The sequence below is a fragment of the Penicillium soppii genome (genome assembly GCF_028829465.1).
Source record: "Penicillium soppii strain IBT 18220 chromosome Unknown utg000006l, whole genome shotgun sequence".
In the NCBI taxonomy this organism is placed as follows: Eukaryota; Fungi; Ascomycota; class Eurotiomycetes; order Eurotiales; family Aspergillaceae; genus Penicillium; species Penicillium soppii.
The window spans coordinates 4,750,116-4,766,205 of record NW_026643236.1 but is presented as its reverse complement, the minus strand read 5'-3'; the positions used below and the strand labels follow the sequence as shown (position 1 = coordinate 4,766,205).

Here is a 16,090-nt window from a genome sequence, read left to right as displayed (position 1 = left end):
AGAACAGAGGGAAAGTTAAAGAGTTACGGTTAACGGCACAGATTCAGTGACCACCAGAACTACTCTCTGCCTTGATATTGGGTTATCCAAAGAAAATTTCGGTCAGACATTTAGTTTATCATGACGCCATTGAGTCACCTTAAGTTAACTCAATTACGATAACGTCAGTATGAAGTTCTCCAGGTCGTTTGTTCGCCCGTGTGAGTGTAAGAGCCCTCCTGTCTCACGATGTCGAGGTTGATCACTCGCGACGATCTAAATCATAGGATTATCCTCAGCCCGTGGCTATTTGAGATGTTCCAGTATATGATTACTATTTTGGCAAAGGAACCAAGGTCTATTAGATGTATGAGTCTTAAGGTCGTCTTCGTACTTATTTATACTAATATCGTAACTGAAACTGGTTATCTACCGAGAGGATGTTCGGTATGAACCGGACTCAATGCGTATAAAACGAGCTTTAGAAAACAAATCCGATTGAAACAAAATCGACCTCAAGCATGCCTCATATATTCCTAATCTTTTGTCTCATCTGGATCCAAGCAGCCGCTCAGGTCGGCCAACCCCCCGAACTACACATCAAGACATCCAGCGGCATCATAAATGGCAAATACAACAACACCGCACAAACGGTACGCGGCTTCATTGGAGTCCCTTACGCTGAACCCCCGGTAGGAAGACTACGCTGGGAACCGCCACGCCCGAAATCACCCCCTTCACATCCTATAGATGCATTCTCGTTTAGTAATCCCTGTGCCCAGGTATACACGTACTCTAATGAATCTATCTGGAGTATTCTGCCATACAAAATCTGGAATGCGGCGAACATGTCCGAAGACTGTCTCTATATGAATATCTGGGCACCATCTACCAAGCACCATAGCAAGAAGCGCAAAGCAGCAGTCATGATGTTCATTCATGGTGGAAGTTATGCTTCTGGATCTGGATCGGTGAGTTATTATGATGGTACCAATTTGGTGCAAGATGATGAGGATATTATTGCTGTTACCTTCAAGTCAGCAGGTGTTCATTCCAATGACCTTGCCAGCCAGGACTAAGTATGATTGTGTAGTTATCGACTGAACATTTTCGGATTTCCTAATTCGCCGGGGTTGGATCCCAAAAAGCAGAATCTTGGACTACTGGACCAGGTGAGTGTAAAGAGTTGGGAAATAAATGAAATCTGACATCTCAGCGAATGGCGATCGAATGGGTTCATATGAATATCGGCAACTTTGGCGGTGATCCAAACAGGATTCTTCTCTTTGGTCAATCTGCTGGTGCTTCTTCAGCTGATCTCTATTCATATGCAGCAAGCACATCTCTTAAGAAATTTGGTGCATATCTAATATATCATAGTATCCCAAAGATCCTCTCGTCAGTGCCTTTGCCCTTCACTCAGGAACTGCCCCATTACTACTTTCGCCCCCCGACCACGAAAATTGGAACAATCTATCCACCGATCTAGGATGTGATATTGGGAAAAGGTCTCATTATTGCATGAATCAAATTCCAGCGATGAGGATTGTTGAAACAAGAGCCCAGGGAAATTATAACTTCTATCCCGTTGTTGATGAGTTGCTTGTGTTTTCCGATTATGTTGCCAGGTGTGATAAGGGTCAACTGGCACGTCTGGTAAGTGTTTCAGTCTATGACATATCTCTAGCATACTAATGGCATTGAAATGAAAGCCGACATTAGCGGGGATGACTGAGCGTGAATGCTCGGCTCTCGTACCGTTGAACCAGGTATCGGTCAATATGACGGAAATATATGAGGTTGGTCGATTCAGATATAATTGTCCGCTCTGGGAATCAGTGAGGTGAGATATAACGCTTGATCATTGTTGCTTGGATAAAACATCTTATAGCGCATAGGATTCGAGTCCGACACAATGTAACCACGTGGAGATATCTATACCATGGCAATTTCAGTAGTCTTAGTCTAACTACATGGCTTGGCGCATACCATGGGGGTAGGTCATGACAACAGATTTATTGAATCAGTTGACTAAAAGTAACACCAGCGGAAATACCTATGGTCTTCGGAACCTACAATTTCTCATCAGCAAGTTCGACATCGATAGAAGTCCAAGCGAGCAAATACATTCAAGGTAAGCGCGCTCCCAGACTGTGCAACATATGACATCTGGTTTACCAGAGGACAGGAGCATGGACTTCCTTTGCCAAGGATCCCCTCACAGGGCTGAGAGCCTATGGCTGGCCACAATATAGATTCAACGGTAAGCTAGGAGTCAGATTGCATGAGGTGTTGATGACAAGCTCATCGTCATAGAACCCACGTTGATCAACATTGCTTTCAACAATACCATTCCAGCGGTATTGAGCTCTGCTCCTTGGGATCATTCTTGCAAGGATGTCATCGTTCAACGGTCTGAACTGTGATGAAGTGGTTGTACAACCTATGTTAGGTTTGTCTTCTGCAGACGTTTTCCAATTTCGAATATTCAGAAGTATGAGTTGATTATATACCGAACTGCATACGAAGATGCATATGCATATGCATATATAGTAAGATGATGCAGTAAACTTAGATATAAAAAGATCTATCTGATTTCATTTGCTGCTATTGTTGTGGCTGGCTTAGCTATATAAGTTCTCGTTGATTCATAGTACAATGGTCATGTGACTGAATACCGTAAGTCTCTGCCTAAATCATGAGGCGTAAATTTGACCATTTCCGGCCTTTTTTCTTTTTTTAATCGAAAAAAAAAAAAAGATTTCCCCACTGCGGATTTCTCAGTAAAACGAAATCAAAGGTGACACTGGGTTTTTTCTTTCTCCTTTTCTTAAAAAAAAGGAAGCAAAGAAATGAAGAAAAATTAGTCAAAAGACGTTGAGACGTTATACTTGACGTTATACTTGACGTTGCCCCAGACTAAAGCTGGAGACAACATGCGGAGCAAAGTGAGTGAAGCGAATTTTGAAGCCAAGTTAAGCGAGAATGCCCGAAAATGCCTCACCCCCTCCTTCTTAGCCCGTGTTCCCGGTGTAATTCGGGGTCCAAGGCCATTTTTTGACACTCAATTTCTTCTCGCTAAATTGTGACCCACTCAAGGGGTTGTCGCGGATGCACTCAATGGTCTTGGCATGGGACTATACTTGCATGGGGCCCGTATAAACTGAACCTGACTCTTTGCTTGACCTTGGTTGACTTTATACTACTTGATCATACTAATCATACTATCCACTCCTCTAAAATGTCCCCTAGGTCCTCTAAACTTCACTCTTTCATTGCTTCCTACATCGGAGACCTTACTCATTAATCAATTCTATTACTTACCAATTTTCTGAATCCAACGTCCTATCTACCCCCCCCTTTTTTTCACTATTATTAATAACTCCGGCTTAGAAATGACTCTTCAAGCACACCCGATGGGATTCTCCGGTGAATTACGTGCTTTCCAAGAAGAAAAGAAGGGTAATACAGGAGAAAAAAAGGGAAAATAAAATCCTGCCTAGCAGATTATAATATCCTATTATTCCTTCTGTTCTCTATGTTCTATATCAATAAATCCCATCTTCCGTCATCATCCGCATTAGGCTTCTGGAGAAAAAAAAGCGAGTACATTAGAAACCCGCCACCCGGTCAGTTCCTAGACGTTCCTGAACTCTGGGATTATTTCTTGATCACTCGATTCTGGTCTGATCTTCTTTAATCACCTTTCTCCCTCATTCAAATATATCGAATGGTCCTGACTTCAAAATCAAATTTCGGGACTTGAGATCCGGAAGTGATCATTCTGTTCTCATTGCTGCGAGCACGCGACTGTATTCTGCAGCTCAACAATCATCTATCCGTCCCAATCTCTATCTTCATCAATGTTGCCTCCAGTACCATCTCCAGCCGACTATGGAATTACTTCCAATTATGGGTTTCTCTCCCCAGATCTTCCCTTGGAAGTGCTACCAGATCCATACTACGCAAGATGGGAGAGCATTGTTCACAACCTTCAAGCGTTGATTTTGAGCAAACGATTACAGACAATGGTCCAGCATCTGCCTATACTCTCTACCTCAAACCTAAAGACAGATGCTGAGTGGCGTCGCGCGTACGTAGTACTTGTATTCATGCTACACGGTTATGTTTGGAGTGGGAATTGCCCGGAAGAGGTATAGCTCCTTCCCATTGGTTGAAAGTAAATAAGCAACGGACTAATTCAGGTCACAGAGGATTCCCCCTCAGCTTACAGTGCCCTTGTTTGAAGTCTGTGAACGACTTGAAGTACCACCTGTCGCAACCTATGCCGGGGTATGCCTCTGGAACTATAAACCGATCTTCCCTGATGAACCCGCCAATACCCTGGACAACATCGCCTGTCTACAAACATTCACCGGATCCCTAGATGAGCAATGGTTCTATCTGGTGTCCGTTGCCATCGAGGCACGTGGGGCACCCTCCATCCCCCTGATGCTGCGCGCAATCACAGCAGCCCGCACAGGAGATAGCCGAATAGTAACAGACTGCCTCCAACGACTAGCCGAAACAATCGATGAAACCAGCAGCCTCCTCCAAAGAATGTACGACAACTGCGACCCTTACGTCTTCTACAACCGCATCCGCCCCTATCTAGCCGGCAGCAAAAACATGTCCGACGCAGGCCTCCCAAACGGCCTCTTATACGACGACGGCCAAAACCCGCAATACCGCCAATACGGCGGCGGCAGCAACGCCCAAAGCTCACTGATCCAATTCTTTGACATAGTCCTGGGCGTGGAACACCGCCCAACAGGAACGACGCGGGGCGACCAAGTCCCCGCAGAAAGCAAATCCCGGCACAGCTTCATCCACGAAATGCGAACCTACATGCCCGGCCCGCACCGGCGCTTCCTCGAACACGTAGACACAGTCTCGAACATCCGGTCATTCGTCGAAGCGCGTCGCACAGACTCAGCGCTCACAATAGCGTACGACGCCTGTCTCGCGATGTTGCGCGTCTTGCGCGATAAACACATTACCATGGTCTCACGATACATAATCCTACAATCTCGCGCAAAACCCCAACCTCAAACCCCAGCCCGGACAAACCTTGCCACTGCTACGACAGAAAAGAAAAAGATGCGGGGTACCGGTGGAACGGCGTTGATTCCTTTCCTGAAGCAGGCTCGTGATGAGACAGGTGAACCAGCTATTGACGCCTGGGCTAGGAGGTTACTTAGCGATGGGCCTGCTGATAAGACGTTTGCTTCGCTGAGTAAGGTCGGCGAGATGCCTGATGGGCATTTGGAGGTTGTTGGGCTTTGTGGGACTTGGACGGCCGATGACAGTGAGGGGGGGATTTGTCATTGGTGATTATTTAAATTTGATCGACTGCTCAGGTGTTCAAGGTCGTTCTTTACGATTTATGTCGGGCTGATTTTGTTTTTCGAGCGATGCATTGAGAATTTGCGTAGTGTTTTTGCATTTGTTACTATTTACTACTGACAGTGAGCTTTCTAGCTGAGCATATTAGACTGAGCTATTTCTACTTCAACTTCAACTTCAACTTCTAATGTAGTTATGCAGCGCATATAAAAAACAAGCTTTGATAGACTTCTACTAGATTCAACTAGAATGTCCCCATGTTCCTAGAAACATTGAGTTGATGACGCAGGTGTCAAGTGTCAAAGGTTGAAAATGACATCATATGACGTCACTTATTTACACCGTTGCCTACAGCTTCATCTTGATTTCTGTGATTTGTTTGTTTTGATTAGGATCCCCTGGAATCATGTGAAAGCACTTATATAAGGGGAGTAATCTCCCCAAGAATAATTTTTCTCCACAACTACATCTCTACAACTCTACAACTCTCTACAACTCAATACTCCATCTTCAAATAAATCTACAATCATGTCTAACGGAAACGCTTCAACTGGCCAGTCCTACCTGGACCAAGCCACCGGTCTCGCCCAACGTGCCATGGGCACTGTAACCGGCGACTCTTCCACCCAAGTAAGCCAAGCACCGCCAAACCACACCCCGCAACCCCAACTAACAACCTTAGGCCAAGGGTGACGTCAAGAAAGCCGAAGGCGAAGCCAAGAACGATGCCTCGCACACCACCGCCCGGATCGGCCCCATCTCCGCCGACCCCAACACCGGCGCAGTCGCAAAAGACAACGAGGACCGCCCTTCTGGCCAATGGGACCAGACCCTGGGCTCGACCAAAGAAGCCATCGGCAACCTGATCGGCAACGAGAATCTGCGCCGTACTGGTGCAGAGCAGAACGCCGCAGGCAAAGAGCAGGAAGCCAAGGGTCAACTGAAGGACTTGGGTGAGGGTGTTGGAGACCGCGTGCAGGGCGCGCTGGGATCCGTTGGCGCTGCTGTTATCGGTGATCGGGCGAAGGAACAGGAGTACCGCGATCAGCATGATGAGGGCAAGGTTCGCCAGCGCGGCGTTGAGGCTGAGCTTGCTAAGAAGGATGGCCAGTAAGCTGTCTCGCTAGCTTGAGCTTCTTGCTTGATCTTCGTGCGCACTTTGTATTATCATGATTTACGATGGCTTTGCTGTGATATCCAATTGATTATGCCATTTACCTCTTCTGTCATTGCTGTACAGATTTGTAGTTTGTAGAGACAGCTTATTTCTCTAAGCTAGAAGTAAAATGATCTTGCCATGAACTATAACATAAACAGAATGCACGAGATTACTCGCGAAAAAAGATGTGAGGTCGAAAGAGAACATAAACGCCCGGCGCAAGGGATGAGGCTGAAATGTGTCATACAACAGTATGCTGCCTTAAACACAATCTAGCTTGTTAGAAACCAATTCATGGATATCATAATTTATTATTATCGTCTGTGACCCTTAGAGTCAACAGGAAAGCATCTATCTCATCTTGAAGAGAAAGACAAAATCCAACAACGCCAAACCCGGGGAATCAAATCATCTCATCACAAATCACAGCTTCATATACATCCCGGCCAAAGAATCAAGAATCATATCCCTCTTAATGGGATGATCCTTGAAAATATCTCTGACAGCAACATTGCTCTTCAGCTTAGCCTTCATAGCAGCAAGTTTGGAGCTCTCTGCCAACGCCGCACTCGCGGTATTACTCGCCCCAGCACTATCCGTCAGATTCAGACTACCCAGTAGTCCACTCGCATCACCGAGAGCATCGGTAAGGCTGCTATTAGAACTGAGGAAGTTGTGAATCGTATTCTTGAGCAGATCAGCAATGGCCACATTGGCCGTCAGCGTCAGACCGGACATGATTTCTGTATAGTACGGAACGAGCGTCCCATTCCAGGTAATGCTCCTCGTCACCGTATCCAGAGCCAGAGTGCCGTTCTTGAGAGCTGATGCCTGTGAAGCAAGCACTTTGCCCAAATTGTGGAGGATGGTGTTGAGGTCCAGGACACCGGTGAGGGGGAAGGTGTTTGAGCCTGGGTAGAGGGTCACGTCCTTGAGAGTTGCGTTGCCGATGACCAGATCGCCGCTTTTGACATCGAGGATGATGGTGCCCAGGTCCAGAGTTAGGACCGATGGGTTGGGGAGGGTTGCGTTTCCAATTAGGTTGGAACCGTCGTCGAGCTTAGGGGTGAGTCCGCTGTTGGAGATGCTGAAGCCTTTGAATTGGTTCAGGACTGGAGAGATTGGGTTAGTTTGATTGTGCGCAGGTATACACATATATTTTGGGTTGGTTGAGCTTACCTGGTGATGTGATATCCTTGTCCATTGTGACTTTGGACTTAAGGACTCCCAAGTATGAATTCGTCACACCCCTGACAGACAGCGGGGTTTCTTTGTCGTTCACGACATTGTGCACATATTCCACCCAGGTGGTGAGATTGGTTAACGGTGTTTCGACATTGCTCACGCCGAGGGTGGAATTGCCCTTAATGACCATGCCGTCAATGGTAGTCTCGCCCCAGGCATTACTTGCGCCGGCATCGCGAACGAACAAATCCAATGTAATTGGCTCAATGCGCACTGGCAGCGCGATCTTAAGATCCAGTGCCGACTCCAGGGTCAACGAAATCACATTCGGTCGCGGGTTCAACACCGCGGCATTGACCAGGACTAGATTGGACTTGTTGACGACCATCTGCGAGATAGCAGGGATGGCGACAAGGAAACTATTTCAAATTAGCATTTATTCACTATTGGTGATTTGCAATTCATGATGCGCAGGGACACGCGACTCACAAGACTGGCAGGAAAATAGCCAGGAAAATAATAGTCACCAAGAGATGCAGACACCAGAATCGCTTCCAATGGCGTTGAAATTTTTCACTGGCTTTCAACTTCCTCGTCTCCAATGACAAACCACCGGCCGACTCGACCTGAGCGAGTTGAGAGCCTTCGTCGACATTTTTGGAAACTAACGGGCCACGATGTATACCGAGGGAGTATTTGGCATTATTGGAGGTCAGATATGCTGGCCTGTCGTCTGGAACGGCCATGATTGAAATTGACACAATCAACAAAAGAAGAGACACAGAAAAGACGCAGCAAAGAAGCCTAAGGGGGAATGATTATTATAACTATGTTAGCGTGGATTAGTCTAGTTATGAGAGGGTTCGGACCCTCTATGAAGCCCCAGACTTCGGATTCTCCATTGTCTCCATAGCGGGTTAGCGGGTCAACTCCAGGCTTGTTCACAAGAATCAGAAAAACAAAACAGACCCATGATTCAATTGAGTGGATTCATTTCGGAGTACTATTCCTTTCCGTGAATTGAACGATCAAAAATGGGAGGGATCATCGCCCAGGAAATGGCGATCTACTACGAACCGCGGCTTAATCCACCAGAAGGAGACTATTCACATGGGCCGAGATGATCGTCCTATCAATGGATGCAATGGATTCGACCAACAGGAAGACTTGTTTTTTGCCTCTGAATTTTGCGGGGGAAGGTTTTTGAGTCTTGGGGTCTTTTTTAATATGAATGGGACCTCACATCTATAATGTCTACATCGTCCACATAGTCCACGTACATCTTACATTGGTTACTACATTAGGCGTTTACTATGTCTTCAACACCATCCCCTGTGTCCCCAGTGGACGAAAAAAAGATTGACGCCCTCCCAACCTCAAGAGAGAATGAAAATGCGACTACCAGCGACGCGGGTCGTCTCCACGCCCTGGAACAACTAGAAATCCTCCCCAAGATGCTCCAAGAAGGGATTCTCTTCGCCGGTTCAGGAGCAACCCTCCTCCTGCAAGCCGCCCTCCCCGGCATCCGCGAAGGAACCACAGGCGGCCACAAAGAACTAGCCACGGAGCTCATCGACGCCCTCCAAGCCCACATCAGCTACATCTCCTGTCTCGTTTTCGGCACGCGCACAGAGCGCAAGACGCTCATCGACCTTCTCCACAACGGCGAACCACCACTCCTGGGCGGCGGCCGCTCAAACCGGTTCGCGCACCACCCAGCACAGCAGCTCTGGATGGCAGCTACGATCTACGCCACAGCAACAGACTTCTACCAGCGCGTCTATGGGCGCGTGGACTATGCCAGTGCCCAACGTGCGTACAGTGAATTCACACTGCTAATGAACTGTCTGGGTGTGCCGAGCGGCACGTGGCCCGAGACCCGTGCGGCGTTCTGGTCGTATTGGGACGATCAGGTGTCGCAGCTGACCGTGTCGAGCGATGCGGCGCAATTCGCGAAGGATTTGCGGGAGAGCACGGAGATGCCGCGGTGGGTGCAGACCATGAAACCGTTTTTGAGGGCGACGACTATTGAGATGTTACCGCCGAAGCTGAGGGATGATTATGGGTTGAAGTCTACTGTCAGGACGCGGGCGATCTACCGGACTTGGATGGGATTCAGCGTGGCTCTTTATCCGGCCATGCCTAATAAATGGAGGGCGTATCCGTTGAAGTTTTATCAGGACAGGTTGAAGGAGAAGTTGAATGTGGTTTGATTTGTATATACCCGCTCGTTATGAGATTTTGATTTCGGTTAGGGAGATTGATTGGACATTTGTTGGACATTTCATGCACAAGTTTCTAGTTCAATCTCGTGTTCTAATGATAAATGCATACAATGAACGTAAAGAAGTCATGATTCATTCCTATCTACATTGTCTCACAGTGACCCTAGCACACCCCCCAGAAGCTTAGAAATATCCTCGACCAGCTATCAGTTGTCAGTATTGAACCGGAAATGTCATTTGGAAATCCGTTATACATACCGGCGTAGCATCCCCAATGAGGGTAGTTGTGTTATCGACAAAGCTCTTGGTCAGCAGAGTGTGGGCGTTGTTCAAGATATCTTGCAGGATATCGATATTATCGGACTTGAGCAGCTTCGCCGCACCATCGAGAATGGTGTCCAGCTTGTTGATATTATCGGTCGTCAAGAGACCCTGTACTCCGCTCAGAATCTCGGGCAATTCCTCCAGTAAACCACCGGTAGCGGCCGGTGCCGGTGCGGCGACGGGGTTAGGCCGAGCCTCGGGGGCAGCCAGGGCCAAAGGAACCAAGAGGAGAGGAATGAAGAAACGCATTGTGAGGGATAATTATGATGGTCAATGGAAAAAGAGAATCAGTAAGATAACAATATGAATAAATTGACTACAGTTTACACATCCTTATAAGGGATCTTGACTTTTTGATCTCAGATCTAGACCAAGAAATCTCATAGTCTCTCCTGGTTAGCGTAAAAATTAGCTGGAAATTGCCCGAGGCCGTTGAGCAGTTGATTTGACACAGATGTATCTCGGATGATGTGCGACACAAAAGTTGGGACAAAGTCGACCGAGGAAGCAATATAGAATCATGTGAAATAGCGAATAACAGAATTAGGAATTCAAAGGCGAAGAAATGATCCAATAACCAAACACGAAGGGAATACGAGAAGTAATCAATTCCCCCCGCATTCAGGTTTCACCCCCGGATGTCACCTTTTAGGAAGATCGTTGGGGGGTTTGCTGATCAACCCCTTTTTTGAGAAAAGAGCAGTCTTACTCTTGACTCGGTCGGGTTTAGTTTGGTCGTTATCTTCGTTCTTCCAAGGTTGTTGGTCTGTAACTCAATTATGATTCGACGTTCGACCTTAGCTCTCAGGTCTGGGGTCGGAGAAAGGGTCCGCTTGAGTAGCGATCGGCAATGATGCACAGTCCATGTAGGCGAGATGCTTGCTTGCTTGCTTGCTTGCTTGCTTACATCTCAATGAGGCACACTGAGTTCTCCATAGCATTTCGATGGCTTTCCACCTCCGTCATGAACCTGCATATTCATTTATATTAATTAATCTCTTAGGGGCCGAACGGAACAGCATGTGCTTATTGTAACCTATACTCCACTCACTTAGCCATGGATTTGACAAATAAACCATTCAAAATGAGGGGGACAAGGGGTGGGTTTCCTATGGAAAAATCTTGAGATCAGACGCTTTACGTATATTGTAGAATTAAATTCTCAATTTAGGTCAATTCATTCACATATCTCGTCACGTTCGTCGAACCCATCGTAATCGGAAAAGCAAATACGCTTCTCCACTGATGCACACACCGCTGCATCAAACCAGCTAGCCTATGTAACTAGCCTAGCCAAAAGCAAAAATACACAATCATTACAAAGCTAACGCAAGCCCAAGCACCCCCAGCGCCCCCACCACCGAAACAGTCAACCCCGTGGGAGCAGCCGCACTCGACGAAGTTGAGGTCGCCGCCGACTCGGCCCCGGTCGCAGAAGTAGTCCGGGCCTGAGTCTGAGTCTGCGAAGTAGTTTGATACGCCAAGCCCGTCGTTGCAGTCAATGCGCCATCCGAGATCTGCGATTTGACAACGGACATGTAGCTCTTAACATCTGTAGGCAGGGCATTGTACCAGGCTGGAGTGGTGCCTGCTTTGAATTGGCTTGCAAGGGAGCTGCGCTGGTCTGGATTGATGAGTTCCCAGATTGCAGAGACGGGGACGACGGAGAGGATTTCGCCGATGAGGGACTTTGGAGGCGGGGAAATGTTGCCGAAGTTGGCGCTTGCTGTTTGATTGGCAGTCAGGTGTTCGCTGGAAATGTTAGAAGATAAGAGATGATTGTGGGATTGGAAGAGCGATGTACAGTGCGCTTGAGATCGAGGCGAGATTGATGCCATTGTCGGTACTATCTCGGTGCTGATGCTGATGTTCAGCGCAGGCTGCTGCGAAGAGGAAAAAAAGAGGAGTGAGTTTCATGATATCGACTACAGACAGAAGTATAAAGAATCAGTGTATTTGCATAGGCAGGGTCAAGAGTATATCAAATGCTTAACCCCTCTGCACCGATCAAGCATAGTACAATGTACAGATGTAAGCCCTATCTGCGTTGACATCCTTGATCTTGTTGGTTTGCAAGGTTCTAGATCTTGTCTTAGCTCGTCGATCAACCTCGGATACGCGGGGATCAGATGCCAGCGGGGGAATCGCAAGTCGCCACCAGTAGTGTCTCTCGATCCTCGGAAAATTTCGACAATCCCTGTAAGCAGGTTCGAATTGAGGGACGGAGATTGAGTTAGATCCGGTATAGATCAATCAAATGCTTGACTGTCACGGCCCGAGGCTGGATGCGTGATATTCGCCTCTTCCAAGGCTAGGGCAATCTATTCGGGGTCATCAATGCGCACCCCACTGTAGATCTTCGAAATTCCAGTTGTACATGGCATCATCAAAGAACTGAGAAACCAAATCCCGACAGAGCCCGTCTGTCGACAAATCATAGGGTATCCTATCGGCAAACATCAAAGTTTTGAGATTTTCAGACGTAGCCATATCAGATGCAGACACAAACTCGGAAATTTCGAATTCAGGTTCATTGTATGGCCGAGCCGCATCTTTTAGCATCGGCCAAAGAGAGTTGATGCAGAGCTTCGCTCTACCCCACCATCTGCCATCTCATCTATCATTTTAAGACAATTTGGCATCACGACAAATAAGATATGAGATGCTGCTGGTCTCATTAAGAGCTGAGAGCGATATTGCTAACAAGCATCAAGCAAAATGACAACAGCGTCGAATAGAATATGGAGTATTTGCCATGGGTGTATGAGTGTAGCCGAGCTCTAGCCCAGCATACCTTTTGTTTTCTCTACAACATTTTGACAAGCGTCAAAGCATAGTTGGCGTTCAGCAGCGGTGCGTATCGGGAGTCGTGATGCCAAGCGGTAGATTTTAGCCTTGAGATAGTTGTAGAGAACACGTCTGAATAATAGGACTTCCTCTGGAGTTGTGTGGTGCTGTGTTGCATTGTATCACTGCTCGAGGGAGGAGTCGATTACCGAGATCCGTGTTGTGATGTCAGGGGTCGATGTCTCCAGAAGTCTTTGCTTCAATCTCGGAGTATCTTCTTTCAAATGGAGGATACGACGGACTTCAGTCTCAATACCTCGATACATAGTCATGTTATCCGGTTGAGTCTGAGCTACATATTTCCTAGAACGGAGATCAGGCTATATTGAAAGATTCAGTTGTGGTCTGGGCAAAGATGAAGTGGGGAGTGGGCAAACCTTCAATGAGATAAACTCTTCTGGGAACGAAAGAGGAAATTTTAAAATTGCAGAAAGCTTGTATGTCACAAAAAACAATCGCTGATGCATCTCTTTCTTCTCTCCGCCGATATTAGCATGGAGAACCAAGTCGAGAAGATTCTTCCCGCAGTCGCACTGCATGACCATATATATCCACGAGCTCAGGGTTCAAGTCTACATAATGTGCCAGTAGCAACACGGCCTGCAAGCGGTTTAATTTCTGCATCTACACAATTCGCCGAAAATGACGAAATGCCGACGAGAGCAGAGAAAGTGACACTGCTCTCGCTCGTGGTCCAGCTTTTCGATACAAGGAGACCGAAGAGATAGCCAGTACCATGTATGCAACGAATGATTCAAAGTGGCTAATGTGCAATTTGGTGGGTTTGGGATATGGATCGAAAATTACCGTTGAGCCACCCTTCTTCAACGATGGGACAGAAATTTGAGAGACTACTTGTGTCGTGTTGTAGCATGAAGGTCATGGCTCTTGAAGGAATCTTGCGCAATCCGATCCGTTAAAGAGCAGATTGAAGGCAACATTGATAGCATTTTTGTTGAGTTGTTCGTTGTTCATTCAGTTGTCGAAAGGCCTGCTCTGACTCTAAATGCATAGTTCTCGGAATGATCAAAGAGGGAACCGAAGATTCGATAAAATTGAAAAGACGGCAAAGAAAGGGCCTGGAACCGGCATGCCGACTGTGAGAGGGAGTTCTATCAAATCTGAAAGTACATCGTTCTACGTATTCGATGCTCACATTGGTCAAGAGTTTCATATTGATAGCACAGGTTCTACAAGCAATACTCCAAATAATTGAATCTACCTATATGGCCATCTTACACACCGCAGTTATTGAAACCGACACCTTTCACAAGGAAAGCCCGGCTCGCCTTGATTTGAATTCATCTAAAAACAAGCGCTCGAACCTCGATACTTTCCCTCTTTTTCGCCCCCTTCAGTGTCCTTGGATCCCAAAATGCTGTATGAGGCAGTCTTGTTGCAACTTCAGCTCTGTTGTCCTTCTCCTGGCTCTTGCTACCAAAGCATTGCGGAAACGGTCTCTCAAACTCTTGCACAACGGAGAAATACATCCACTTCTGCTTTTGGTTGGGCTGGATCAACATGATATCCCCCGTGCGATCTGGGCTGCGGAATTCGACAGACACGAAATCATTCTCGTAACCGATGGAAACATCCACTAATGCCAGCGGATTGGAATCGACGGTCCCATTGATTGGTCTCCAAACATTGATTATGCGGTACCGATGACCGCCATCAATAATTGACTTGTCTTGTTCTTCGTCAGAGACATGCAGCAAAACACATTCAGCTGCGGCTTTTGCAGACTGATCCACATGCGCTCTGTAAAGCGGCCGTCTGTAGGCATCCAAGTCCTGTCGCCGAATGTTGTGGTCGAATACGATCACTTTATTTGCCCCTGGAATGTTCTTCAAGATGAGATTCATGACCTCTGGATAAAGAGTCACTTGATTTCGTCGTCTGAATTGTAAGTGTCGTACTTATCCTCCTTGCACCTATACTGCTCACAGCCTCAATCTACATGTTCCTCGGTCGTTTGATACGTGCAATAGGGCCTCAGAAATTGACCTTTATCCGAATCAACTGGCTCACCTAAATCTTAGTCGTCGGCAATATCTTCTGCTTCCTGGTCCAAGCAGCAGGAGCAGGCTCACTGGTGAATGCAGACACTAGCTCTTCCGTTACCTTCGCAGAAATATATCTTAGGTGGCCTACTTATGGATTGGACGTTGTCCTGATGGCTGTCATTACAGCCGTCACTCTTTCGTGGTGCTCTGTCAATGTGTAAATCGCTGTTGTGATTCGATTTCTTTGACGTTCAGCGATGGACTCCCATGAGAGGCGTCTGAGAGTTTGACTTTGCCAATTCAGCGCTCAAGTCGAACTCGTCGTTATGTTTGCTTACGGGCTTATGATCTGTCTTTGTCTTCCTCCCAAAAATGTTGAGTTTCTTTTTCTTGGGTATCTCTTTTTGTCGGCACCCTGAAGCTCTGCCCCCTTCTTTGTGAGTCACGAAGATCTCTCTCTATCTCTCTTCCTCTCTCTCTATCATCAGCAATTGTCCGAATACATGCTTGTTTCTCTCTTTTCTTCTTCGTCAGGCCATAACCTCTCCTACTCATTGGTTTTATTCTCTCAGAATACTCTCTTGGTATCGTTGGAAGAATCGAGGGGAGCAGGCCTTCAAAGTCTCGTTGCCCGCCGGTTTTCTTTCAAGGAAATACAGACCTCACTGTCGCACTTTTCCGTCACTTTGTACCGTCGTGCTGTCACACCATCGTGCCTTCGGGACACCAAGCACAAGATCTCATCAAGCCGTCGCGCCAACAAGGCACAGACACGTTACCTAGCGTACGATAACCCAAATATTTCAACGATCCACAAGAATGACCCAACCGTCATCAAAACTGCAAAAAGTTTTTCTGCTCGCCTACGGTCCACTAGCTGAATATATAGAATTTAATGTATGACCTAGTAGGTAGCTATTAAACATTTTATTTCGGGAAATAAATTCACGCAACCAAGACCTAGTTCATGATTAAAGAGATGCAGTATTAATTTCGATCATTAATGTAATTATGGATTG

At 46.8% G+C, this 16,090-nt stretch overlaps 8 protein-coding genes across 8 annotated transcripts; 4 read left to right on the top strand and 4 right to left on the bottom strand.

Moving 5' to 3' along the window:
• Positions 1-500: 500 nt before the first annotated feature.
• Positions 501-2,405, top strand: N7529_009185 (uncharacterized protein; the record flags this gene model as incomplete). The annotated part of the gene is made up of 9 exons (XM_057244712.1): positions 501-1,015; positions 1,073-1,151; positions 1,196-1,337; positions 1,370-1,635; positions 1,692-1,800; positions 1,871-1,975; positions 2,018-2,113; positions 2,168-2,242; positions 2,269-2,405. 9 exons carry the CDS (start codon positions 501-503, stop codon positions 2,403-2,405), a joined length of 1,524 nt encoding a protein of 507 aa, XP_057096250.1.
• Positions 2,406-3,842: 1,437 nt separating this feature from the next.
• On the top strand, positions 3,843-5,313 carry N7529_009184 (indoleamine 2,3-dioxygenase; the record flags this gene model as incomplete). The annotated part of the gene is made up of 2 exons (XM_057244711.1): positions 3,843-4,133; positions 4,192-5,313. The coding sequence occupies 2 exons, from the start codon at positions 3,843-3,845 to the stop codon at positions 5,311-5,313; spliced, it is 1,413 nt and encodes a 470-aa protein (XP_057096249.1).
• Positions 5,314-5,853: 540 nt separating this feature from the next.
• Positions 5,854-6,433, top strand: N7529_009183 (CsbD family protein; the record flags this gene model as incomplete). The annotated part of the gene is made up of 2 exons (XM_057244710.1): positions 5,854-5,955; positions 6,008-6,433. Coding segments are annotated over 2 exons (528 nt in total), but the record flags the coding sequence as incomplete, so codon positions are not given.
• Positions 6,434-6,907: 474 nt separating this feature from the next.
• N7529_009182 (DUF3712 domain-containing protein) lies at positions 6,908-8,415 on the bottom strand (the record flags this gene model as incomplete). Its single annotated transcript, XM_057244709.1, has 3 exons — positions 6,908-7,596; positions 7,664-8,088; positions 8,159-8,415. The coding sequence occupies 3 exons, from the start codon at positions 8,413-8,415 to the stop codon at positions 6,908-6,910; spliced, it is 1,371 nt and encodes a 456-aa protein (XP_057096247.1).
• A 567-nt stretch (positions 8,416-8,982) lies between these two features.
• N7529_009181 (oxygenase MpaB family protein) lies at positions 8,983-9,882 on the top strand (the record flags this gene model as incomplete). The annotated part of the gene is made up of 1 exon (XM_057244708.1): positions 8,983-9,882. One exon carries the CDS (start codon positions 8,983-8,985, stop codon positions 9,880-9,882), a length of 900 nt encoding a protein of 299 aa, XP_057096246.1.
• Positions 9,883-10,046: 164 nt separating this feature from the next.
• Positions 10,047-10,467, bottom strand: N7529_009180 (uncharacterized protein; the record flags this gene model as incomplete). The annotated part of the gene is made up of 2 exons (XM_057244707.1): positions 10,047-10,097; positions 10,153-10,467. 2 exons carry the CDS (start codon positions 10,465-10,467, stop codon positions 10,047-10,049), a joined length of 366 nt encoding a protein of 121 aa, XP_057096245.1.
• A 1,067-nt stretch (positions 10,468-11,534) lies between these two features.
• N7529_009179 (uncharacterized protein) lies at positions 11,535-12,135 on the bottom strand (the record flags this gene model as incomplete). Its single annotated transcript, XM_057244706.1, has 2 exons — positions 11,535-11,970; positions 12,023-12,135. The coding sequence occupies 2 exons, from the start codon at positions 12,133-12,135 to the stop codon at positions 11,535-11,537; spliced, it is 549 nt and encodes a 182-aa protein (XP_057096244.1).
• A 2,231-nt stretch (positions 12,136-14,366) lies between these two features.
• Positions 14,367-14,930, bottom strand: N7529_009178 (putative methyltransferase; the record flags this gene model as incomplete). The annotated part of the gene is made up of 1 exon (XM_057244705.1): positions 14,367-14,930. The coding sequence occupies one exon, from the start codon at positions 14,928-14,930 to the stop codon at positions 14,367-14,369; it is 564 nt and encodes a 187-aa protein (XP_057096243.1).
• Between the last annotated feature and the right edge of the window lie 1,160 nt (positions 14,931-16,090).